This window comes from Acanthochromis polyacanthus, chromosome 10, assembly GCF_021347895.1.
Source record: "Acanthochromis polyacanthus isolate Apoly-LR-REF ecotype Palm Island chromosome 10, KAUST_Apoly_ChrSc, whole genome shotgun sequence".
Taxonomy (NCBI): Eukaryota; Metazoa; Chordata; class Actinopteri; family Pomacentridae; genus Acanthochromis; species Acanthochromis polyacanthus.
Window position 1 is genome coordinate 18,448,089 of NC_067122.1, and position 25,483 is coordinate 18,473,571.

Here is a 25,483-nt window from a genome sequence, read left to right on the forward strand (position 1 = left end):
CCATTGAGGAACATGTTTCAAATCCGCTGATGTTAAAGGATCCGTCATCCTAAATCTTGAACCTGTTGAAGTGTAAATAAGTAATAAATGATTTTTACAGACTTTGAAAAATCTGTTTGTTTTATTTGTTGGGACTTGAAATGCTGCAGCTTGATTACAAATCGAAAAAACATAACCTAAAAGTGTTTCACATTATCCCTGACTTTCAAGCCCACCATGAATATTACAGATCCAGTGATAACTTGGAAGGCGCCAGATCTGTACTGATGACGTCTCTGTATTAACCTTCCATGTTCCATGTGGCAAAAAAGGATGAAAATAAGTCCAAGATGTCCATGTCTTCAGTGTCAAGTAATCCAGGTTTCATGGTGTAACAGTGCTCCTGCTGTTAGATCAGTCTATTTCTCTCCTCTCACCCATCAGTCCACTGTTACTCTGCTTGAGTTTCATTCTCACTGTCGCTGGCCAACACCTCCTGGCTCATCACTGGCTGAGTGCTGATCTGAGAAGATGGAGGAAGAACCAATCCGAAGAAGAGGGAACGGAACTGTGGGAGGTAAAAACATTTAAAAAAAGATATTTCATTTCAACGTTAGACACAAGTAGTCCAGCCATTTCCCTGATTTAGCAATGACCAGAGACAAAAACCCCTCAAGAAAACAGACAACTGACACTTTATCTAGTTTCAACAGTTTAAGATTTGTCATGCGCTGCACCTGATATCACAACAGTTTATTCTAATGTCACAAAGAAAAATGCTGGAAATGAGTCTAAGATGTAATGTGAGTGTTATCCAGTGAGAGCACAAGTGGAAGCCAGAGGTAGAGAAGTAGTGAGCCAGCAGACAAAAATATACGATCACTTCTAACATGTTTTTAATGATTTTTTAAATTATTTGTTCCCGTCACACAAGTGAAATAAGCTTACAATTATCACACCTATTATGAGATCAATTGCTAAATTCCTGAGCCCCCATGGCTCACAGTAACAGTGACAAATGAAAAATATTTGGTCCCCCCCACCCCCACCGAGTGGAGGGCGTGTCACCTTTATTCTCACTAAATCCTACCTTCTTGTTAGGCGGTCTGTCTGAATCATCTGTTTCATCTTCTTCTGCCTCTTCGTCCTCCTCTCTGTGTGTCCTTGTCCTGTGGGTAGCTACAGCAGACTGTTTTGAACAGGTGGAATCAGCTAATGGAGGTGTGGGAGGACCTGCAGTCGAGGGACCTGGTGCAACACTGGTATCCATGGCGATTAGATAGGAGTCTATGTCATCGTTCATGAAGTCATCAGGAGGGGGCGGTGGCAGTGTGTGTGCTCTGAGATGTGGAGATAATTGGGAGGGTGAATGACAGAGAAAAAGGAAACAAATGATGATGGAAAACATAAAAAAAATGAATCACTGTCCTCCAGCATTCTGAGCTGTATTTGTGACGCTTGCTTGACATTTATAAACTCCCCTTAATGTTACGTAGAAAATTCAAAATGCAAGTTATGATGTGTTCTCCGTGGTATTGCTTGCGGTTAATAGACTATGAATTAATTATCAATTAACTAATACAGCTCTGTGTCTGTGTTGTCCACTGCTGTCTGTATTCACAAGAGATTATGAAAAAGGCTTAAGAAGATCCTAAACACAACAGTTTACAGTCGCCCAGTTATGCTCCGACCCACTAGGTGGCATTGTAGGTTCAAAATTGGGGATTTCCTGCCTGATACTGAATTCTTAGGAAGGAAATCCTTTTGGTCTCTCTTTCACAGACAAGAAAAATCCAACATATCAGAGTGCTATCTTATGTCATTTACTTTCATTCTGCTGCGTTTTTACCCTTTACTGTTGTTTTTACGAAGGCTGGGATCTTCAGAGAGTGTGGCCAGCACAAAATTTCCCTCCAGGACGCTGTCTGTTACTGAAAGCACCACAGGGCTGAAACACACAAACACAAAGGGTCCATGTCAGTAACTACTGGTGAAATGAAATGCATCAGTTTGTATGATGTGGGGGGTGGGCTCTCACCTTCCTGGCTCATCAAAGTACATAGAAACTGGAAGACCAGTGGACTCTGCAAATACTAACAAACCCTGGAGGAGAGATGACAATAAATGACTTTGCAAACCACCTTAATGACAAAAACAATCCAAGCAGTCAGCACACCACAGCATACTTTAGCTGCTTTCACCTCATCCCCCAACTACTTTTCTCACTCTCCAAGCAATTATCAAGCCCTGCTTTTCTCACCCGTAACTCCTTCAGACAAAAGGTGATGCTGTTGTGATTTTTGACAGAAAAATGGTCGAACTCGTCTGACGCCAGACACAGCTCTGTCAGCATGGCCCTGGACTGCTCTAAAAAGAGGAAAAGAAAGAGGTAATAAAGGGCAAAAGAAGTGTTTGGAAGCAAATTTTAAAACTCAGATGTTACGTCTGTGTCTGAACAAACTTTGTATAATCATATTCTACTGCTTTTAACTTTCAGAGTTTGAAAGGCTGTCTCTGATGACAGTCAAGATTATACAAAAGGGCCCCAATGGGTTTATATCTGGCCTTTTTACTTTTCTGCATTATTCGTGATAATATTAATGAATACACTATCAACTACCTTTTCATTTCTATAATGCAAAACGCCTCACAAATTGCAATAACTCATTCGGGCAGTGGAACTAGCAAACATAATTTAATGGAATCCCGCTATGCCAGTTCACCTATTTTGTTTTTCTACTATAAAAAAGAATCAGTTTCTGCTTCATTGCTATATTGAGACATCACTTGAAACTTCTGTGCTTTAGTCCTGTTAACATCTGGGTGAAAAACAGACAGGCTTGTCACCTGCTCCTTCCTCCACATGGTTCCTGACCCACATCCGTTCATCACTCACTGACACAGTCACTTCTTCTAGAGACGAGGGAAAGTGCACGACTGTGTCCACCAGCAGCCTAAGAACAGAGAAAAACACATGTAGGAGTTACAGCTACATTGAAAGACATTTTACCGTGTTTGCTAACTTTTTGTGATTTTGTGATCAAACAAAATCTACTCCTAAAATCTCTATCAGTCTTAAAAGCCAACAAAGCTTGAACATCAAGTGGAAGTAGATCAATTACTTTTAAAATCATGAATGTAGACAGATCTCACAGACCTGGGCTGGGCTCTGAATATGTTGGCACAGCTGTCTTTATCAAACACTGCTTGTAAACTTTCACTGTCCTGGAAAGACAGGTTATGTGTCTTCAGGAGGCCTGGAGAGAAAAATCCCAACACACAAACCCTTAGAGTACACAAACACATAGAGCACAATGTAATGAATGCACAATGAGCTACAATGAATTCAAGATGATGTCTATAAATGAGATGGAACCACTTTTATATTGGGACTGATATGATTTAACAGCTAATTAATTTGAAAACACATCACAAAAGTTGCATTTAGGATCTACACTGTGCAACATGACTGAGTCAGGGTTTACCTTTTCACTATTATTACTTCATTTAACTTGATTGAAGCATGTATGAAGGAATGACCTATTTTCTCTATAAATGTCAGAGACTGTAGACATAAAGATCCTACTATTATTGTATTAGAATTATTTTTAAAACAAAGTTCTAAAGTCCTTTTGCATATGTTAATGATGCATTGTGCATTTCTAATCTATTACATAGAGAATCTTGAACTGAAGCTTTAAAAATTCTGTTTCAAATTGCAATATTTGTAAAAAATAAATTAAAAAAAAATCTCAATCATATATTTTATGGTGTCACTCAGGCCGAGGGAAAGATCTGAAAAGGAAACAAAACACTAATACTGTGTTTGCAGTGCAGGGTGAAAGTGAGACGGTCCTTCTGTTCATCCAGCTCAATGTGACACTTCTCTACGGTCTTCTCCAGAGTTGCCAGAGATCTGAACACAGCCTGCACACTCTGAGACAAAAAAGAACCAAAAAAAGGGACAAAATAAATCTTAAAAAATTACAAGGACCTGAACTATTTTAATATGTACTGAAATAAGACATTCTCGACATGCATATGACTCATGTTGATTCTTAAAACGATAAAGTCTACTTTCAGAATAACTTTTCACATGTCCAAGTTATGGTTTCTGGGTTACACATGTTCTACTTTGTGAAATTACTTCAATGTACAAGTGTTAAAACAAGGAAGCTCATTGGTTTCACACACAGATAACCACAACCTCCTTGTTGCAATATGTCATGAGAGATAACATTTAAAGTTGAGCTCAGAAAGCAAACTCTGCAGTTCATACATTTTTCTGTCACTGCTCTGAATCCTACGAACACGATAAATGATTACTGAACAAAGGTAGTCGGACCTCAGGGGGTACATACTGTCATTGTAAGGACCTTTATAGGAAAGACTTAAATTATGCTGAGTTTAAGGCATTTATGCACATATGTTTTTTAAAAGAAAAAAATAATAATTTCAAGTTGCGTATAGACTATATCAGCTACACTATACCAGCGACATGGGACGTGCTTCCAATGAATTTGAATCAGCAGACGAGGACAGACAGGCCAAGACAAAGAGGAAAGGAGATTGTGTAGATTTCTATGTATATAAATCTGCAGAAAACCTGATTATTTTAAAGGGGTACTACATTTTTGAAAACTTCAGTTTCTAATTCCTGACAAAGCTCACGCTCTCCTCCCTGTTTACAGTCTTCATGCCAATTTAAGCTCACTGGCTTGACAACTGTCAACAAAATACTGAGCATGAGAGGAGAGAGGTCAAAACTGGCGACAAGAAGGAAGTGATAAACAGATGAAAGATTCTGCTGCATTGCTTTTTTCAGTGGTACAAAAAATGCAAACCATAGAATTAAGCAAGTAATAACAGATTCATTACATCCTGTATGATGATTTTAGTAACATCAAAGGACAAGCGCTCATGAAGGAGTCCTTAGTAACTTCTGGCAGGCCTTGGCAGTAGTACGTCAGCAGAAGAAGCTTGAGAATCTCTGATATAGATGATTACAGCACATATAAATGAAGAACTATCTGTTTCTCACACACCTTTATTGCCATCTTGCAGCGGAAGGTGTGATCATTGGGAACTGAGTACCTGCAAAAGAAACAGGAGGGGGAGTTGCCTTAAAACACCAAGAAATGACACCCAAAAGTGCGATGTTCACTGACTCTCTCACTCTCTAACATGCACACACCCACACAGTTCCGTTAATACACTCGCACACAGTCTGCACCTGCTGAAGAAGAGTGGTGCGAACAGGAAACAAGCATATGCCGACCGAGAGGAGTTGACAGACCGCAGGGCCAGCTACAAGAGAGAGAAAACACTCAAATCAGCACCAGTCATTCACGCAAAGTTTGCACCAACAGGAAGCAACAAGACTAAGTGCATGGCAGGAGGAAGTGTTGGTAGATATGACGGTAACAAAGCAGCTCACTCCATCTTCCTGAGGCTCCACATACAGATCATCACCGATCCTGGACAGAGAATGGACCGCTTTGGCCAACACTGAACGGTACACACACACACACACACAAAACACAGTTACTAACAACAGCTAATTAATGTCAAACGTTTTAGCCACACGCATGGTAGAAAACGCAGGAAATGTTTGCTACCTTTCACGTTTCCTCCCGTCACGACACAGTGCATCTCTGAAAACTACTTGTCCGTTTAAGTTAGCAAACTGTGCTAAAAGTTAGCTAACTTAACTAACGGCACCTACAGTCGAACCAATGGTATTTTAATTGTTAGCACTTTGAGCACATATCCTCCTGCCGAAAACATAGTCCGTTTATTTAAAGTTGTATTTTAAGTTTTGTTTTCGCTAAGCAGTGCGTCTTTCACATATCTCTGCGTTGTTTACGCCGCCATTACCCGCTTCCGCAATGTGGACCAATCAGAGAGGAGGAAACTGAAAGGGACGTGGGTTTGACTAGGCGCATGCGTACTGATGTTCTACATGACATTTTTCTGCCCACCTCTACAGTTGCATGTTTATCAATAAATTGCAGTGTTATAAACTCACAACACACTCCGTTATCTATCTATCTATCTATCTATCTATCTATCTATCTATCTATCTATCTATCTATCTAGGGATGCAGTGTTAGAAAATGTGTACCAATTGGCATTTATGGGTAAAAAGAATTTGTTGTTAATGATTATATGAAAGTATTCATGTAAATTAATGGTATGACAATGATCACTATGTTAATGATTGTACTGAAGTACTTTATGACAATGTTGGAAAGTGCATCTACTCTTGCATGAGTGTAGATTTCAGAAAGGAAGCAGGACAGACATCACCCTCAATATTTAGAACATGTGCATTTATGCCAACCCCACCCTTCTATAATGTTTGAGCATCATGTGTAACTAAAGCTATGATGGAAACCAAAAGACAGATGCTTTAAGACTCTGTTATTTTTACACTAAGAAACAGTGAAAGATTTTGCAGACCTGGACCAGGCTCTGAATTTATCCATGCATATGCATTTAGTGTCCACCACCACCACCACAATAAAAACATTAAAGAAATCAAGTACTTTTATTTAGAAAAAAATGCTATTATTTTACCATATACTAGTCAAGGAGGCAACAATTCAGAAGCAAGCATAGAAGGTACAAACTGGTGCATAGACACACATCACTTTATGTGCCCCCCAACACTAAAGCAAAACCTACACCCATGAACTTAAGTAATGTAGTGTGCTTAACCTTTACTTAACCCTGTAATGTATGTAACACTTGCCAACATATTTTTCTCGTGATGTGAAGCATGCTTAACTGCACAGAATGTTCTCAGTTTTACTTTGCAGAATATTTTTTCATACCTTTTTTTCTTGATCATTTCCATATAGTAGAAACTAACCTCTGCAAGAACCCTAATCTTTGCATGTTTTTTTACACAGTCCCCGTAAAAGATTAGTTTAGGAGGTGTTTTCAGGTGCTTTCAGATTTTTGTCACCTTTCTGCCTCACTTAATACTGTTGTCATCCTATGTCACCAGATACTGGTAGTTTTGCAGGGCATTTAATGCACACCCAGAAACCTATAACTACATGATTTTCCATTTTTGTTTGCCTTACAGCAACCCCAGATCATGCCAGTGTGATCCAAAATTGGACAGACAGAAGACTGAAACAATAAAAAAGCTTAGCTTTAGCTGGAGCAGCCAACAGAACAGAGCCACACCAGCAGTCAGGCAGGACTCAAAATGAGATTCTTGTAGTCAGTCTGCCACAGGAAATACAACATCTGCATCAAAACAGTACCAACTCCAAAATCAGCAAGTCTGATCCCTATACCTGCTTGCCAAAGTCCAGCTATTAAATTATTATTGTTATAGCTATTAATATAAATGTGAAGTCTAGCCACTGAATCACACTTTTTAATCTAAAGTGAATGAAAAAGTAGTGTTAAATAAAACACTCTACTTGTTGCCTTAACTAATAGGAATAAAAACAAAGCATTATGGTTTCAGAAAAAAATATACTCTCTGTGCTCTGGTGCACATGTTAGAGGAATCTACTGCCATACTTTACTTCTTCCAGAAAAGCAAAACATATTTACTTAGCAAAAACGTCAATGTAGTTAGTAGCAAAAGGGTTATTCCAAAGATTATTGAAGACATTTTTGATTTTTTTTTCAGTCTGGTGACACATAAATAGCAGCTGGTCTCAAAAAACGCCCTGTAATTACCAGTTAAGGGGCACCGCGGGAAAAAGGAGGGTGCACATGTGTGATCGAGGGAGCCAAGTAGAGAAATAGGAAGGAAGGGAGGGCAAACAGAAAGATGGGCAGAGAGACACAGAGAGAGAGGGAGAGTCGCTGTCAATGCACAATTATCTCACCTCACTGGTCTTTCTTGTTGGTCTGCTTCAGTGTGTAAGATCTGAGGAACGCTGCTGTGCACCGTGTCTCCTCCCAACGCCAGTGATATAAGTGGTTGCTGGAGAAGAGGAGTGACTAATCTTTTTGTATCGAAACATTTGGTGAAAGGGCGTTTTAAACGGATACAAGACGACGAAAGTCAGAAACCTTTATATGTTGGACTCCAAAGCATCCGAAAGGGAGAAAGATTTCTGCTGCAATTTTTAAGGATCACGAAGGTGCAGAGACAGCGTGACAGCGAAACATCCATGAGGAGAAACAATCTACAAATGGAAAAACATTCTGTCACGGAAAATTAAACTTAAAAAGGTAGGCCTGCTTTTATATTTGCAATGAGAAACTTTTACAATGATGGAAAAAGATTGGAACATTCAAAAAGAGGACAGACGTCATCGTAGGAGTCTTCTTGACAGGACTTGGACAAAGTGCTGACATGATTTACAGACAGGTAATTTCCTCTGTCATGTTATTCAGCCCCTTTTTACAGCAACTCATCACATCACTGTGTGGAATCTATCCTTGTTTAGCCGGATATTCTGTAGTGTTCGCAACTGTTTCTGTCACTTCTGGATTTGGTACGTCGCATTTTCGTTCCTAGATGTCTCAGCCACATAATTCAACAGACACTCAGGCCTTGGTGCAGTCCATGCTGCAGAGACTGAAGCTGCAGCCGGGCAGAGAGAACCAGTCGTACCTGTACTCACATGCAGCCATCACAGCTGCTTCCACACAGCGGCAAAATGGCCAAAGTGGAGCATTCAGCCTCCAGAAAGGGAGCAGTGACTTCAAATTTGCTGCCAATGGTATCCCCTCTAAAGAGTTTGGGATCTCTGCTGCTGATGGTTTCAAAGGTGGTAAAATACAGCGACCTGATCATGGCAATGAAGCGAACAGCGCTCCGATTTTCTTCAACTCCCAGAAAGACAACAGTGATGGTGAGAACAGGGTGGGACAGGTCACACAGCCTGGGATCACCCCAACAGGAACAGGGCAGCTGTTTCCTACTAAATCACTTAAGGATGCTGATATCACTTCCTTTGAGGCGACTGATAGGGACAGAGCACATTTTGGCAGTTCAGGAATGACAGTTCACACCCCTCAAAATACAGATACTGTCTCAAGCATGGGCCAGAGTCAGAAGCAGGACCAAAGCTTTACACCCAGAGTCTACGTCTGGTCCTTGAAAAGCCCAGAGACAGAAGCTGAAGGGAATCAAGTGTTTCATATGGGAAATGGAGGACTTGCAGGTTTGACACAAGATGCACAAAGCACAACAAACAGCACATTGAGGAGAAAACAGCGATCATCTGAGAATAAAACGCGAAGATGGACGCAGAAGATTAAGGAGAGATGGAGAGACAGACCGGGGAGTTTTGGCAAAAAGGGGAAAGAAGAAGGAGGGACAGCAGAGCAGAAGAATGAGCAAAGCACTGAAGTGAGTAAAGATTTTTGATTTTATTAACTTCTCTAAAATATGTACGGTTTAAAGTAAAACTGCAACTTGTTTATCTCACAGACTTCACCCACAAACCGAGCATCAACAGGAGAAAATGTCATCGGCACATCAAATAGGGATGGAGAAAGGAGCTTCTCTTCACTGGACAGCAGTGGTCCCAGTAAAACACTCACAGAGGACAGCACTGATGCACACGTCAGGTAACCTACCAACAAGTTTGAACAAATATTTCCAAACTAGTACAGCAGTCAGTACGGCACAGACTAAAAGTTCTCACAGTTAAATTTCACATCCTTAAAACAACATTCATCACTGATATGTGAGGTATTTGAGATGCTTCCAAGTTCAGATGTGAAATTAGTTTTGGGCTGACATTTTTTCCCTCTGATGAGTGTCTCTGGCTTGATGTGCCAAACACACCCCAGTCAGTGACAGCGGCTGTCAGTAGGCATCTGTACTGTCATTCTGCAATATGTACCATCAGATTTTTATTACATGCCAATCAAGGGAAAGCCATCGAACACAGACAGGTGCGTATGCATAGATTTGTGAGAATAACTTATAAAGGACGCTTTGATAATTTGGAGGTTTAGAGATATTTTTCTTAACAAATCATCATAAAATATCAAAACCAACAACGTGTCAGTCCGCTCTACCGGAGGCTTCCAAGTCTACCAGACCGTCTCAGGCCAAAGTCATTTGTGTCTTATGAAGACATAAGTAATAAAAAAATTAAGTCATACATACACTACTGTTCAGTTTGGGATTACCCAGACAATTTTATGTTTTACATGAAAACTCACATTTTTTCACATGCTGACATAATTGCACAAGAGTTTTCAAATGATCAATTAGCCTTTCAACACCATTAGCTAACACAATGTAGTATTAGAACACAGGAGTGATGGTTGCTGGAAATCTTCCTCTGTACCCCTATGTAGATATGTAGATATTCCATTGAAAATCATTCATTTCTTGCGAGAATAGTCATTCACTACATTAACAATTTCTAATGTATGATTGATTTCATGTTATCTTCAGTGGAAAAATGCTTTTCTTTCAAAAATAAGAACATTTCTAAGTGACCCCAAACTTTTGAATGGTAGTCTACATATATATATCTTTTTATTTATTTTTGAAGTCACCATCAAGGATGTTGTTACACAATGATATTTGACTGTCATCTGCATAGCTTGATAAAGGCTTGAAACTGAAATATTCACATCTTGGATAGCGTTACTTTTAAAAGTAATGCTATCGTATAATAGGAAACGACAAAATGAACATTATACAATTAATATTCACATCTGCCCAAAAATGAATACTGTCAGGCGGGTACCATGTGTCAGGCTAAAAGTTAATAGTATTGTTTGACAGTGTTTCATGAAAATAAATATGGCTTGTTTTACGCATAAGTTAATATAGTGAACTCATTTTGCACAGTGAATGTGTACTTTTGAAAAGATTTAATTTTATACACGCACCTGTCAGTGGGCCATCACAATACAAGTCGGCATGATGATATGTTAATGCCACTGCAGGAGAGACCTGATGTTCTCTGCAACCAGAGGGAAAAATGTGTGCGAATATCAACTTTAGCATCAACATTTTAGATATCTGCAAATAAAAATCCAGTATTGTGTATTTGTAGTCACCATAATTTCCTAAAACAGCTGGCCAGTGTAGCACCAGGGTTCCCAACCAGGAGCACTTTTTTTCACAGCAGTAGTTCTGCAGTTGCCATTGAAAGACTGCGGAAAACCTAGCTACAAATTACAAAAAAATAAACAAACAAAAAAATTCAATCAAACATCTGCCAACATATTTGTGTATAGGACAGAAAATATTACATAAATAGGACTACAAATTGGTGTAAGGTTGATCTTTAGTATATTTACTGTCAAAGTAGCTGATACAGCAACAACAACTGTCTGACTGCACAGAACAGGCCTCCTGTCACACCTGAACACTATGTACTGGGAGTGAGAAAGCACAGAAACTAGTTATAAAGCCAGTGCAGAATTAAGACTTATTAAAATGAAATAGCCAAAAGTAACAGACAATGATTGGAACAGTATGAAGCACATAAGCAAATCTGACCAGTGACTAGAAAAACCAAACATCAGCCCTGATGATTCCAGGATCACTGTGTGTCGACTAAAAAATACTGACGTTTAAAACATGATGGGTGTTGCCTCTTAAGTGGTACTAGTGAGATTTTATTGGGATTAAATCAAAGTAAGTGTTCATGTTACATGTAAATTTGTGTGACACTCTAGTTTATTTGTGTGTTTGTCATGCTTTTGGCAAACAACAGAGCTCTTAGGCAGAGAAGAAGCTTTATCAGGTTTTGGCCACACAGATCATACTAGTTAGTGGGATCAGAACAATAATAGTTTAAATGATCTCAAGTGGTTTGTTTACAGTAAGAAAATCTACAATTTCATCACACTTAACCTCATCTGATCAATTGTGATATTTGGGATTTTGGGTGCCATGAATTAAATTCTTCATTTTGTTGCTAAGCCTGTACATAATGACCTACTGAGTAAACCAAACGTTTCTCCTCTTTCAGATCTACAAGTGACTTTGACTTGGGCCTCGGGTCATTCAGCCTGTTGGAGGAGATTGTCAAGGATCAAGAGTGGGCTAAGTTCCTAAACCCCAACCTTTCATCCACCCCTGCAACTCATGCTCCATCAGAAGAGCTGCTGAGACAAACCAAAATCCAACCAAATCCTCAAGATAGTATCCAGTCACCAGGGATTTTAAACCAGTTCGGAAGTGGAAGCAACCGGTGGAGCTTCAGGAGTTTCGAGTCGTCTCCAACGTCAGTTTTCAGTGTGACGCAAACATCACCTGAAGCTTTCTCACCTGTCAGCATTGACGTTTCAGAAGGACAACAACGGAGTGCTCACAGAGAGGCTGACCAATCAGAGCCAATGGAGGATGGCCATAACCAATCAAGACTGCAGCAACTTAGAACTCAGTTATTTACAGAGGTGAGATGTTCACTTCAACCATCTCACATTCTTCTACTTGACATTTAAAGTGTGATTTTTTTCTACGTTATCAGTGTGAAAGCCTCATGATCGTCTCGTTATGTGTTTCTTTTTGCAGCCAGTAGATAATCTGTACAACTCAGCCTTGAAGAGCAGAGTTTCCTCCAACAGGAAGAGACAGCATCAGTCAGCTGAGAGGAGTGACAGACTTCAGACCGAGAAAACGAGAGATGGAGAAGTGGCTGATAGAGGTCAGAACAACTCAATACCCTGTTAAATCACAATTATTGTGTGTAGTTCTGCTGCAACACCTACATTTCCCTTTTCTGAATTAAAAATTTCTTTATTTTGTTCCATTTCGATCATATATTTTAGTCATTTGAGTTGAATCAGACTGTAAGTTGCAAACTCTGTTCTCTGTTTTGTCTCTTCTGTTTACAGAAGGGTCCATTTCTTCACTGAGCCCAACTGGCAGCCATGTGATGGATGGAACAGGAGAGTCACAACACAATACCGTCACACCTTTATACAGCCTAAACTCTCCATCCTTTCCTAAACCTTTTGATCCTACACCTCGGGGTGTCCTCAAACACTCCATATCCCAGGATTCAGAGTCCTCCATGGAAACTCTATCTAAAAGGGTAAGATGTTGCAACACAGCACCTCCTTGTGGTATGAAAAGGGAACAATGTCATCTGTCAGATTATAATTCTAACCAGGACTTGGTTGGACTGACACTTTTGATCCAAAATGAAGCTAAAAGATATACTGTTGTTGGTAAGAAAAAAAATCTAAAAAGCTCCAAAATCATTTTAGAAAAATAAAAATAACTTTTGAATTTTATGGCCAATGTAATCACTTTATTGGACGTGTATAGCACACAAAACAGTGTGCTGAATGTATGGCATTCAGATTTTTTTTCATAGACAACAGTAAAGCAGTAAAGAAGAAGGTTATTATGGCATATATAGATATGTTTGTTTGTTTGTGTGTTTGGAGAAGGATTAGGAGATCATTGAGAAATTGCAAGCCTGTAAAATAAAGACAAAGGAATAATTCTTACCCCTAACCCTATGATAAAAGCCAATATGACATTTCATTAAATACTCTGTTCTTTGTCATTTTATCTTCGCCTTTCCTCTCTGTTTCACTTCATCCTGCTCTGGATCAGAGACGAGTTGAGGAGAACCGCCGGGTTCGCTTCTTAGAGGAGGTGGTGACCATAGAACCTCCAGAGCTGGATCTGGATGCTACAGACTCAGAGGAGGACTTGGGAGCAGATGAGGACTCTTTGACGGAGCAGGAGTGTGACGTGGAGCCAGCAGCGATGGAGGAGGCGGCTCCAGCCCGTCGGCCGGCTCTCCCCGCCTGGATACAAGCTCTGAAGAGGAGAAACACAGGGAGGAAACACAGATAGTGACTGTAAACCCATAACAAGGAGCATCAAAGACTTCTTTTTTTATATCAAAATTAATGAAAAAAACAAATAAATTTGGTACTATATTTAGTCTCAAACGCAGATTCCAATGACAGTATTTAAACAGGTGTTATCACACCACATTCTTGCCTCACCTTTTTGGGATTTATTTTTTTAATTTCTAAAACATATAATTTTTAGTCTTCAATGACAAATAATACCAAGACACGATAAGTGTTTCCTGCACAGTGCAAGCTCACTGAATGGACTTCATCCTGGAAACCTTCATGTGTTTTATTGCTCCTCGTTGCACTTCAAACACTGTTTTGTTGAGCAGCAACTATTTAAGGAGAAAAAGATCAGAGTGGCATGTCAGACAGCCAGCAGAGGTTCAAACCAAGCTCTGTGCTGATTAAGCATCAGCTGTCATCTTAATTGAACGCCCCTCTGTCTGTGGACTGGATTATGTACTGCTGTGACACAACAGCTCCATGTGCTGCAAGACATTGGCTGATTTGGTTGCTGGAGTAAATATTCTTCCACCATCTCTTCCAGCTCTTTTTGGAGGTATTGTGCATCCTCCTTCTTGAGTTTCACGCTGGACAGCAGCAGACAACTTAACTGGTTTGCTGTCTGTGTCACAGACTCACTCCCCCATATCCTGTCTCTTCTTAATGGCTCCCTGTCCGGCCATCACGAAAATTAACCCCAGAGGAGGAAAGATATGTGAGTTGGCGCTGAAGTTGTGGTCAATGACAATCAGCAGTTTCTCCTCAGTCATTTGCTTGCTGGGGTCAGAGAGAAGCCCCCTGAGCACCGAGTTTCCTCATCTGAAGTATCGTTTTTTTACTGTCATCATCATTAAAGCTCTCATCAGTCATCACTTAAAGAAATATTACTGGCCTCTGTGACGTTTTTACTGTCGCTGCAGTTATGTTTCCATGTGGATGTGGCAACATGGGAGACTGAGGATGTGCAAGCTTGAGACAAGTATTAAAGGAATAGGTCACCAGTTTTGGAAATATGCTTATTTGTCCTCTGTCAGTGAGTTAGATGCATGTGTAATCCAGGGTCACACCTGGCCAAGAAATGGGCATGTTAGTTTTGCATCTCAGTTTTCATATTTACTTAAGTAGTCTGACTGACCAGATGTAGTTTCTATGTGTAAGCCTCCCATACCCTTTTAAATCCCCTTCTGCTATTTGCTACATTATTACAAACAAATCCTCTTCACAGTGGGACACAATTACAACCATCTCAGAGGCAGCAACCAACACGCTTAAGATTTTAAATTTTGCCAAAGTTTTGGATAGTGCAATAAAGCAGCTGTGCTAGTTTTTTGTTGTTGTTTTGAGTTTTTTTTGTAGTTTTTATCAGTGAATTGGCAGTGCTCACATCCTTACATCCAAATGTCTCCTGTGTCACGATTTTGACAATGTTCCTTCCTCCACCAAGGCCAAACTGTGATTTATTTAAAGAAATACAAACACAACAGAGCCTTTTTTACCCTGTAACAGAATGATAATGAGATGCAGTCAGATCATTCTACACTTCGCTGTTAATGTTACAGAATGGTAGGATTACAGTAATAAGTTAATTAGTGCACTTTATATGTGCTGGTAGGTATGTTTTGCTACCTCTGGACTAAGCCAGGTTAGCTGTTTCCTCTTTTCTTCCAGTCTTTGTGCTAAGCTAAGCTAACCAGCTTCATTATTTAATCCAAGGATCATATGACATCGTCTATGATTTCTTTTTTTCCCCGTATTTTTAAATTTTTAAAAATTTAATAAAGTAGTTACACTTGTCCGAGAACTGAGAGAAAGTTTGTTTTTTTCAGACGAGCTGCAGCTTTGCTTCTAAGAGTGACCGAGGGCATCATTCAAAGAGACAGAGCACTTAATAGCACTTTGTACCATATTCTGTCATTTCCATTACATGCATTATATTCATTTGTGTTATTAAGTTAGTACATGAAACTTTGTGGCTAACTGCTGTCAATTCCTCCAGGGCCTCCCTTCATGGACATCCTCTCTCATAAATCACTGTCAGACCCACAAAGAGGCTCTTTAGCTCATCTCTTAGTGCCCCAGTCAGTTTAGTGAAATGAGTGAGGGGGCACAGACAGAAAGGATTTGAAAATCTGTGGTATGAGTGTGAGAGAGAGAAAGTGTAAGACAGTGATGTGCATAAATGTATGAAATGGAAATCTGGGAGTAAAGCAGAGAAATAAATGGAAAAAATGAGAGTCGTAATGTCTTTTTGGATTGTCTGTTCTAAAAAGAGGGATTACATTAGTCCATTAGTCTGTAAAGTAACATCTCCTACTGTGCAGCATCACTCAGAAGTGTACTAAGAACGGCCCATTTGTAAACCTCAAGCCACACACACACATTTAGCCAACTGCTGCCCTTTCTCAGCACGCACACGCACAGACACACACATGCACACGCACACACCAGCATCAACTTTGCCTGTACACCATTAAGAGACTTCAGCACTTTTATTTGTCAAGAAAAGGCAAGTTTAGCTTCTGTGATCATGACAAAGAGAAATACTCCAAAAATCTTTAGCAATAAAAAGGAAATGAGGGTTTATTAAGCTTTAACATTTTGTAACTGATTAACAGGAGGTTACACATTATTGTATTCAAGCTGCTGTGACATGGCTTGTAAAACGAAATTGCTTACAATAAAATTGCATATTTTTTTATTATTGTATGTTTCCCTCTGAGATTAATAAAGTGTAACTACATTTTATTGAAATAGTTAAGAGCTGGCAATCTTCTTTAAGAGGAACTTTGCTTGAGTGTTTGTAACCAAAATGCTTCAGGTTTTGTTGTAAGCTACAATGGGGGTTTTTTTGTTTGTTTTTTTACTGATTCCCTATTGTAGTTTTGAAATTGCAAAAATAGCAGCAGTGTTGACCTTTTTTACCCAGTTCTATAAACTGGCCAAGTTAAAACTGACTACAGGATCCAGCTGTAAAAGACTTAATGATCTCTTGCAATGCAATAAGGTAGAGAGAAAGAGAGAGTAATGTCCATTTCTTCATGTTGTTATCATCAGTCACATAGCTTGGTCACAGATGGAGAGAGAAATGGCTCCAGAGTCAGACGAGCTCTTGATACCATGTTTAAGTGACAGCTGGCTGCCTGGACTCTGAGCAACAGACGCTTCCATCTGCTTTTCTGACACCTGGACAAGCAAAACAACAAGGAAAATATGGGATAAAGCTCAAGATTCAAGTGGCATCAGTCTCTAAAATCCAGTACGTAAAAGAAAACACGTTACCTCCTCAAACTTCTTGGCTTTGTACTGGTCTGCGCCTTTCAAGAAGTTCAGCAAGATAATATCACAGAGAACCGTACCCTGACAACACACATAGATAAAGATTCATGACAGCTGACGGTAACAAGAAAAGCACAGTTTAGCCTGACTAAAACTCATACCAGTCCGACTGAGGTGAAGGCAGCGACCAGGTTGATCAGGGTTGGGATTGTGTCAAACTTTCCTGCCTGGAAAAGAGAAGAAAGGAAGCGATGGAGTCGGTTTACATCCTAATTAGACACAGGATTCAGTCATTATTATTTTTCAGCAACTGCATTGCGGTGCGAAAAGTACCTTTAAAGATGATGATTTTAATGCTAAACATTAACAGTCTGGTGTGGAGGTTTTAAAGTAATTGTTTAACAGTGGAAAAAATGGTTAATTGCAATTTCTAAAGTTAAAAAATCCACCAACCAGCCCTTAATTAACATATTATGTTTGTTTATATAATTCTTACCTATATGTAAATCAAACATTTAGAAATTGTAGTTTTATTGGGGATAACGCATGAGGCAGGCTTACGGTTTGCCCCGTTACACGTCCTTGTGCTAAACTAAGATACTAGGATACTTGTTTGTTAAGCAAATAAGTATATCTCCCAAAATATTACAATATTCCTTTAAAGTTTTAAAGTTTTCCACATTATTTAGGATTTCAGTCAAATTGAGACTGTGGGCAAACAATAGAAATCCCTTTTGCTCCTGTTTCAGTTAATTTATAGGATTAACTTTTCTATTTAAACATCTTTTCAGCAAACAGAGTTGCAATAACTGTAATAAAGTGTTCTCTCCAACTTAAAAAATGGCTTTAATGTTTTAAATACTTGGATTATTGGCTGCCACTAATTCATATAACTCACATGGCCGGTGACCATCACATCAAAGCGGATTGCAAACGCTTTGTGAAGAGTCCGAAATTCTGTCCCGTTCTCTGTCTTGAAATATTTGGCAAATCTGTATTTAAAGAAAGGAAAAAAAGTGATGAAAGAATGAAGCAGAATTTTTTTTAAAAAATGGACGAAAAATCAGCTTCACTACCTGAAGTTGTATCCTTTGGAAACGGCATTCTTGGCAAACGGAGCATCCAGTCGCGTGAAAGAGTACTGAGGTATACATTTCTCAATGCTCAGGTCCAGGTTGCACTTCCACTGGATGTTTATTCCTATTTCTCCTCCCTGTTAGATAAAAAAAATGTAAAAGAGGCATTAGGTTCTAATTATGTGGTCAACATGAGGGGAACCTCTGGTTTTCAGTTATCCCAGTGTCTAAATTGCAATGATTATTATTTAACACCAAATTTTAGCCATTTTAGATGTTGGTGTGATGAAGCCATCATGTCAAACAAGGAGAGGGAGGAGAGGAAGGAGTCTTTGTGTAGAAACAATCTGCCACAACATTAAAACCACCTGGCTAACATTATGTAGATTCTCCTCATGCTGCTAAAACATCACTCATTGCATAGAGAAGATGAGAAACTCTCTGCCACAGTTAAAACATAAAATGAGAACTAAACAGTACTCAGGCTTATAACATTTTAGCTTTGAGGATGAAGAGTAAAGGAAACTAGTATGACCTTTACTGACAGATCAGCTACATCCTGTCCGGTGTAATTCAGCACATCGCCCACACGGAAGATGGGGCAGAAGGGGTTGTGTTCTGGATGGTAGGTGCATCTCTTGATCTGTTCGGATGTCATTGAGGAAGGAAAGTTCCCTCTGTAGCAAAAAGCCATGTTTGTGAAAAAAAACATTTGTCACTTTTTCAGGGCAAGTTATGATTAAGATATTTTGCACACTTTTTACTACAAATTATGACAATGTTTTCAGCAGCTGTATTTTGAAACTGTGTGCGTTTACATGCGACCCACCTGGTGACGTCAAAGAGCGGAAAGCGAATGCTGTTTTTGATGAAGATGGTGAAATTTTTCACATCCAGCATCGGTTTGCTGTGGACAGAGAAAGAGGGCTGAAGATCACATGTGAGGCTTTCAATGATGGAAATGTCATCAGTGTGTTTGTAAATGCGTAAATCTTACATGATGACGTTGTCATTCTCAGCTGGACACCATCCTTCAATCTCACACCGACCCTGTGACTCACTTGCATTATTAATGCAAGCACCGGTTATTACACCTGGTATGTGAGGCAGAAAGAGAGGAGAAATACTGTGTTGAATTATCTCAGGATGCGAGAAAGGAAATCTCATTCCGAAATCACGCGATAGCTCGTGCCAAAACCGGTGTTTTGGCGTGAGCTATCGCATGATTGCACGAGCTATCGCGCGATTTCGGAACGACATTTGCCTTCTAGCATCCCAAGATTTGGATAAAGACCACAACAAATAGCTTGTTAGTTTTCGTTCACTTCTCATCTCTTGTATGTTGTGGGACACTCGTTGAGACTATCCGAGCCGATCAGTGTGGGGAAAAAAAAGCACGTTAGGGTGGACTTTGACGCGGGGGGGCAAGTTGCCCCATACTTTTCGCTAGCTGAGCTGCTAAGCTGCCTGCCTGGCTAAATACTGGAGCTATGTCGAAAATTCATTTCTCCATCACTCTCATGTATGAAATGACATATGAAAACAGACCCCAGGTTGAAAAAAAAAAACGAAGTTCCCCTTTAATGCCGATAATGATGTGAAAATTTTACTTAAATAGATGTAACTCACCGTTGGAGAGGATAGAACCCAAATGTTTGTAGCAGTCTTCATCTGTCTCACAAGAAAACCTTGAACCGGTCTGAAAATACACAGAAACATACAACTGACCACAGCAAGGTGTTTCTTTCATTGGTTTAGTAACAGCGGATACAATGTGTCAAATCATATTTCTCGGATTTACTTGAAATTGTTGTTGCTGATTGTTTCCGATCAAGTCCGAAGATGGTTGGTAAATGTGTCCTTCAAGCATCAATCTGACCAGTTGCTCTTTACTCTGACATAAATAATAATTCTTTAGCGCTGTCAGTCCATATTTGGCCTGATGATATCACATGCTGGATTTAATAACCTACAGTTGTCTTTGTTTCAGGCAAAAACATCTTCTAAACTGTTTGTATATACTTGTATTCTTTACTGAAACTGCCTTTTTCTCCTTTGACAACAACAACAACAACACCATTATTCAATCCACTGTGTAGTCTGTGGAGATTATGGAGATTTGCTGTGCACTGGGAGTTATGGGACCTCCTGAATGGTTTTAGGCATCAGCAGCCCCGTGTCTTCATCTATTAAGCTTCACAATGTAAGCTGCTGGGAGATTTTAACATCCTTAGTTGGATTCAGAAGTGGTAACACCAGATGACGGTGGAGACTGGACTGCTGACTTTTAGCACTTGTGACTGGTTTAATTAGTGTTGCCTGTGTTTTGAGTCAGTGTCACTGTCAGGCAGATAACTGCTGGATTCTACCCAGAAGTAAGCAAATTATTGTAATCTTTATATGATAAGAAAAAATTAGGAAAGTGTACTTTTTCCATTGTTTATTTTTCACTGGTATTTCACTGGAAGCCATCACTTGCCTAAAATAACTGCATGTTTTCCCTCTCCTCTGTTCTTCAACACTGGACAAATCAGGTGCACAGTAAAATAGAAATGTATAAAAAGATTACATTAAAAAATTTAAGCAATGACAAGAAAAAATCTTGAATCCTTAAGCATTGATTAAAAAAAAAAGTTACACTGAAGTCCTTCAGGACAAAAATGTCCACATCAAAACCAATGCTAAAAGGCATTATATATTAATATTTTTTTTACTTTCAGTGACTTGTCTTCCTTGATCTCCATCCACCTTGATCAGAGTTACCAAACATTCATTCATTTTCAGCATTTTAACCTGTTAAATGTCAGTTCCTTTATATGAAACCACAGTTGTTTTTTTAGGACAAAAAGTAGTGAAAGTGATCTACTTTCCAACTAAAAAGTGTTAAATGAAAAATTCTTTCTTTGGTGACCACAGTCTGGGATTTTTCAATGGCTAACAACGACAATGATCTGATGTATTACTTTTAATGCAGTGCAACATTTTTTTTTTTAAAAAGTTACACTCAGGACCTTAAGGACAAAAATCTCGTCATGGGTGCACAAGGGTTAAGATGTTTTCTACAGATGATTTAAAACAAGTTTCAGAGTCTGCAGGCTCTGAGGACAGTCACATTTGAGCTTCACTTAGGATCAATAAAGTGTCAGAATTATGCTGCCTGATGATGTGAATCAACACTCTGCATCAAAAATACACAAAGGAACCCATAAAGTGCTTCAAATACAACTGAAATTGATTGGTAATTGGTGAAACAGACCAAAAGCAGAGATCTGAATGCATCCCTTACCTCTGCACATCGTCCTTGGAACTGATCCTCAGTGATGATGAGTTTGGTCATGATGCAGAAAATACCTGCACCCTGAAACACAGCAGAACATTTATAGTGTACTGCATGTTTAAGTCAAGCTGCACTCTGTTGCTTTACATACAGGCACATAGAAAAATCGATCCACTCATTAACTGTCAGAAAGCTCATTGATCATAAATCCTTCTGATTGTGTTTACTGCCTCAGCGCACCGCAAACCACCGACAAACATTTCAATCAATCAAGACGTCTGTAGTCGGACAAAACCTTCAAAATTTCATGGTAGAATCAGAGAGCAGTGGGTACTTTGGAGGCTAAAGGTCATGTTTGTGTTTGGGCGAGAGTTTAAAAAGACATATCATCAGGTCACACACCTGAGGAGGGAACACGTAGTCGGCCACATCCATCACACGGTTGTTATGGTAACCAAAGCCTTTTACTTTGGTCATTACAGAGGACTCGATGCCAGTGTCGGTCACCTGATAGGCTTTCTCATGGATGAAGACCCAGCTGCAACACAAAGGACATAAAACATTCAACAGAGTTCAGGTAGAGAAGCAAACTGTTTTTGGAAACACTTCACTGGGAGTTGGATACTTTCTGTAAGTCTCCAGCTTGAAATCACACTTTAAATAAGCATTTAAGAGGCGGTGAATGGCAAGCAAGCTAAAATATGTCAACCAAAAGGACATAAATCACAATTACATGCAAAAAAAATGAAACCCAAGGCACCGACCCAACAAAGTATGTGATGATGAGCAGCTGCACGATCCGGTTGATGATTCCCACAGACCAGCTCTTGACCACCACAGACTTGGTGGTCTCGTAGGTGAAGAAGTCAGTGATGCAGCCCCACACCACTGAGCCCATGGCTACTTGTCAATGTCTTTCTGCCTTAAATCTTCTTGAGTCTGACAGAAAAGTGCAAAAAAGTTCTCCAGCCCCAACAGGTGCCTTCTTGGAAGCGTGACGATAAAACCTTCAAATATCAGGAAAGCCCCTGATGGATCTAGTAGGAGAAATGTGGTCTTAATTTTCAAATGTGTCCTTCCTCAATGAGTCCCGTGTTCATCTGCTTCATTTCACATGTGATGACTTCAACTCACTGTCTCTCTCTTCTCCTTCACTGTCTTTGTTTTTTATGATACAAACCGGACCACCCCTTTCTTTACTCGAATGAGGAAGAGGAAAATGTCTCTTCTGTCTCCTCCCTCTGTCTATTTCTTCCTTCACCACAAGTCCACATCTCCCCATGCCTCTTCTCTGTCTGGAGTTGAAAACACTCCAGCAACGCACAAACACATAGACAATTAGCCTGAAGCACCAATCAATACCCACTTTCATTTGCTTCATATTTGACATCCTTTCGTAAGTTTGTAATATTTTTCATTCACATTTTAGCGTAAATGAGAGACTCAGAGGGAATTGAAGCTCCACACCTGAACATTTCACTATGAATCACAGCAGCTTCAGGTGTTTAACAGGAGTTTGCATTACCAATCTATCAGGCTGCTTTATCTACTGGTGTATTTCACAGGGATGGTTTGCTCAATGAATGAGCCAGAAACAGATAAAAGGCAGTTTTTATCTATTATTTTTTTCCCAAATGTTACACATGCTTTCTAAATTAATCATTACAACAGACTTTTTTTTTTAAATACTTCAGTTACAGACTTTTTGTGGCTTCAACTGTGATCAATCTGTTTTATTTTTCAGTCCCCCCCCCCCCCTTTATTTGTCAACCTCATCTGTTTTTGTCCTTTTAAAAAGTATTAACGTATTAAAATAGTGCTTCACTGTATAAGTTTGTCATAATGGCCCTTTTATTTTCTTATTTCGGAGCATTTTTGCCTTTATTGGTTAGATACAGCAGAGCAGGACAGGAAACGTGGGGAAAGATGCAGGGGGATGATGGGCGGTAAATGTCAGGCCAGTTGGGAATCGAACCGGGAACTAAGCTGAGCAGAGGGCATTTACTTCCATTTGGTTTGTGCCCTGAGCTCTCTGCTATCAGTTACATCTTAATGGCCACATTTGACATCATTACTATTGAAGCACATCTTAACAAAACAGGCTGTGCTTTGTATAGATTCTACAGTTAACATTGCGACACTGAACACCTCTCCTCTCTCTCACTTCCATGTACTTATATGTGGCTCAGAAGGTGGAGCGGGTTGTCCACTAATTGGACGGTTAGTTATTCAATTCTCTGCACTTCTCTGAAGTTGTTTGTGATAGCAGGCCAGCATCGGTGTGAACGGCTGAATAAGAAACGCATTATAAAGAGCTTTGAGAACCACTAAGGCAGAAAAACACAGTGTCAGTGCAGACCATTTATGATTCATTCTCTTGGATGTAGTTTGTGTTTAGTCCTCTCTAAGAGTCCTCTTTTAAACCTTTTCACTGTTGCCAAGTGCTGCTCAAAAGATAAGCTAAGCTAAGAGAAGATAACTGAACATTAACATTACTGAAATTACTTACATATGTGAGCTAAAATAAGGCTAGAATAGAATACATGCAAATCCACAGGAACATTTTGTTTTGTTGGGTTATCTGTATGTTTTTATAAAAGTATTTAATTTACTATGTGGAGTACCATGTGATGACATATGCTTTAAATTAGAGCTATATAAATGAAATAGAATCAAACTAAATTGATACATTGTGTACATACACTGTAAAAGGTTCAGAGGTCCAAGTTTGGTGTAAGGAAATTATAATAAAAGATGCCAAATGTTACTTAGAAGTATAGAAGTCCTGTCAAAGTTGCATGGATTTGTTTTTAAACTGTAAAATGTCCTGCTCAGTACATACATTTGTCTAGATTCTTTACAAAGCAAATTCAAGGAATTCTTACTAAAAATGTGTTTGCTTTTATGTAAAAATAAAATAAAACAAAAGGAAGTAAAAAGAACAGTTTAGATCAAGTTTCTGCAGTGTGTTTCTGTATATTCAGATCAGTCTGTTTGTCATAATCTGACATGAGAAAACGTTTCTGTCCATTGCAGACTGACTGTTTTTACAAAATACATTGTGACACATGAAAAAGTGGCACCGTTAACACATTTATGTAACTAAATACTGAAATGCTGAAAGAGTATTTTACACTCAGTGCACATCGGGACACAATCAGGACCGTTTACAGTTTCTTGTAAGTGGCTGTGAAAAACTCCTAAAAATGTCATAACTGTAAATGTCACCACTCAGAGAAAGCTAAATGTCTAGTGTGTCTCCATTATACGTCATTTGGTCACATTTCTGAACATCAACAGCAATGAAAAAAGAAATCTGACTCTGAACTTAAAGACCCCCCAGTATAAGAGCACTGAGTCTAAATGTACTGCGACAAATTACAAACTGGGCCATTATCGACAACTGTGCAATAATTGCGACATACAATACAAGCCGTTCTCAACACACTCTGAAGCAGCAGCAGCATTACAGCCTTTCACATCGGGGAAATAATGTAATGAGGAGTGACAACGTGCGCGTATGTGTGCATGCGTAGATGTATGCGCCTACACAGTATGTCATTTCTTAAGTGGGTCCATTATGTTTGTGGTCAGTTAATGGTAACCTAATACAGGACAAGCAGAAACATGCAAGCATGGGCTGGATCCGCAAAGCAAGAACACACGCTTTTAACTGTAACGTTGACCACAATGGCATACTGTAAGCATTTGTTTAATGGCCAATGATACCATGAAACTTCTAATAATAATAATGATAATAATAATGACATTATTTATATAGCATAGTTCATACAAGAAATGCAGCTCTAAGTGCTTTACAGTTACAGGAACTGAATGCTTATGTATATATATATATATATATATATATATATATATATATATATATATGTGAACATTTACAAATTAAAATAGAATTGGAATACAAAAAATGCATAACATAGGATGGAAAATAAACATCACTGAATATGAAAGAGTGCATCAAATGAAGCAAAATGCAACATGTTCATGACACGCAGCAGCATGAAGCTGACGTACAAAGAAGAATCAGAACAGCCACAGCTATTTTTTTGATTTCTTTCAGGAAACTGGCTTT

At 39.2% G+C, this 25,483-nt stretch overlaps 3 protein-coding genes across 3 annotated transcripts; 1 reads left to right on the forward strand and 2 right to left on the reverse strand.

Annotated features, from left to right (window-relative positions):
• Positions 1-102: 102 nt before the first annotated feature.
• Positions 103-5,883, reverse strand: rad9a (RAD9 checkpoint clamp component A). Its single transcript, XM_022189588.2, has 12 exons — positions 5,598-5,883; positions 5,417-5,487; positions 5,213-5,286; positions 5,025-5,073; positions 3,801-3,915; positions 3,137-3,236; positions 2,827-2,933; positions 2,240-2,346; positions 2,018-2,082; positions 1,829-1,927; positions 1,070-1,319; positions 103-547 (listed from the first exon to the last, which is right to left on the reverse strand). The coding sequence occupies exons 1-12, from the start codon at positions 5,629-5,631 to the stop codon at positions 431-433; spliced, it is 1,188 nt and encodes a 395-aa protein (XP_022045280.1). The 5' UTR covers positions 5,632-5,883; the 3' UTR covers positions 103-430.
• On the forward strand, positions 5,384-15,995 carry zgc:113229 (uncharacterized protein LOC550612 homolog). Its single transcript, XM_022189584.2, has 7 exons — positions 5,384-5,494; positions 7,867-9,310; positions 9,392-9,531; positions 11,907-12,333; positions 12,452-12,584; positions 12,775-12,974; positions 13,505-15,995. Exons 2-7 carry the CDS (start codon positions 8,474-8,476, stop codon positions 13,748-13,750), a joined length of 1,983 nt encoding a protein of 660 aa, XP_022045276.1. The 5' UTR covers positions 5,384-5,494; positions 7,867-8,473; the 3' UTR covers positions 13,751-15,995.
• Positions 15,996-16,226: 231 nt separating this feature from the next.
• On the reverse strand, positions 16,227-22,634 carry p2rx3a (purinergic receptor P2X, ligand-gated ion channel, 3a). Its single transcript, XM_022189586.2, has 12 exons — positions 22,155-22,634; positions 21,793-21,928; positions 21,400-21,471; positions 19,743-19,812; positions 19,111-19,207; positions 18,943-19,020; positions 18,649-18,790; positions 18,114-18,250; positions 17,936-18,029; positions 17,199-17,264; positions 17,041-17,118; positions 16,227-16,944 (listed from the first exon to the last, which is right to left on the reverse strand). The coding sequence occupies exons 1-12, from the start codon at positions 22,286-22,288 to the stop codon at positions 16,816-16,818; spliced, it is 1,233 nt and encodes a 410-aa protein (XP_022045278.1). The 5' UTR covers positions 22,289-22,634; the 3' UTR covers positions 16,227-16,815.
• Between the last annotated feature and the right edge of the window lie 2,849 nt (positions 22,635-25,483).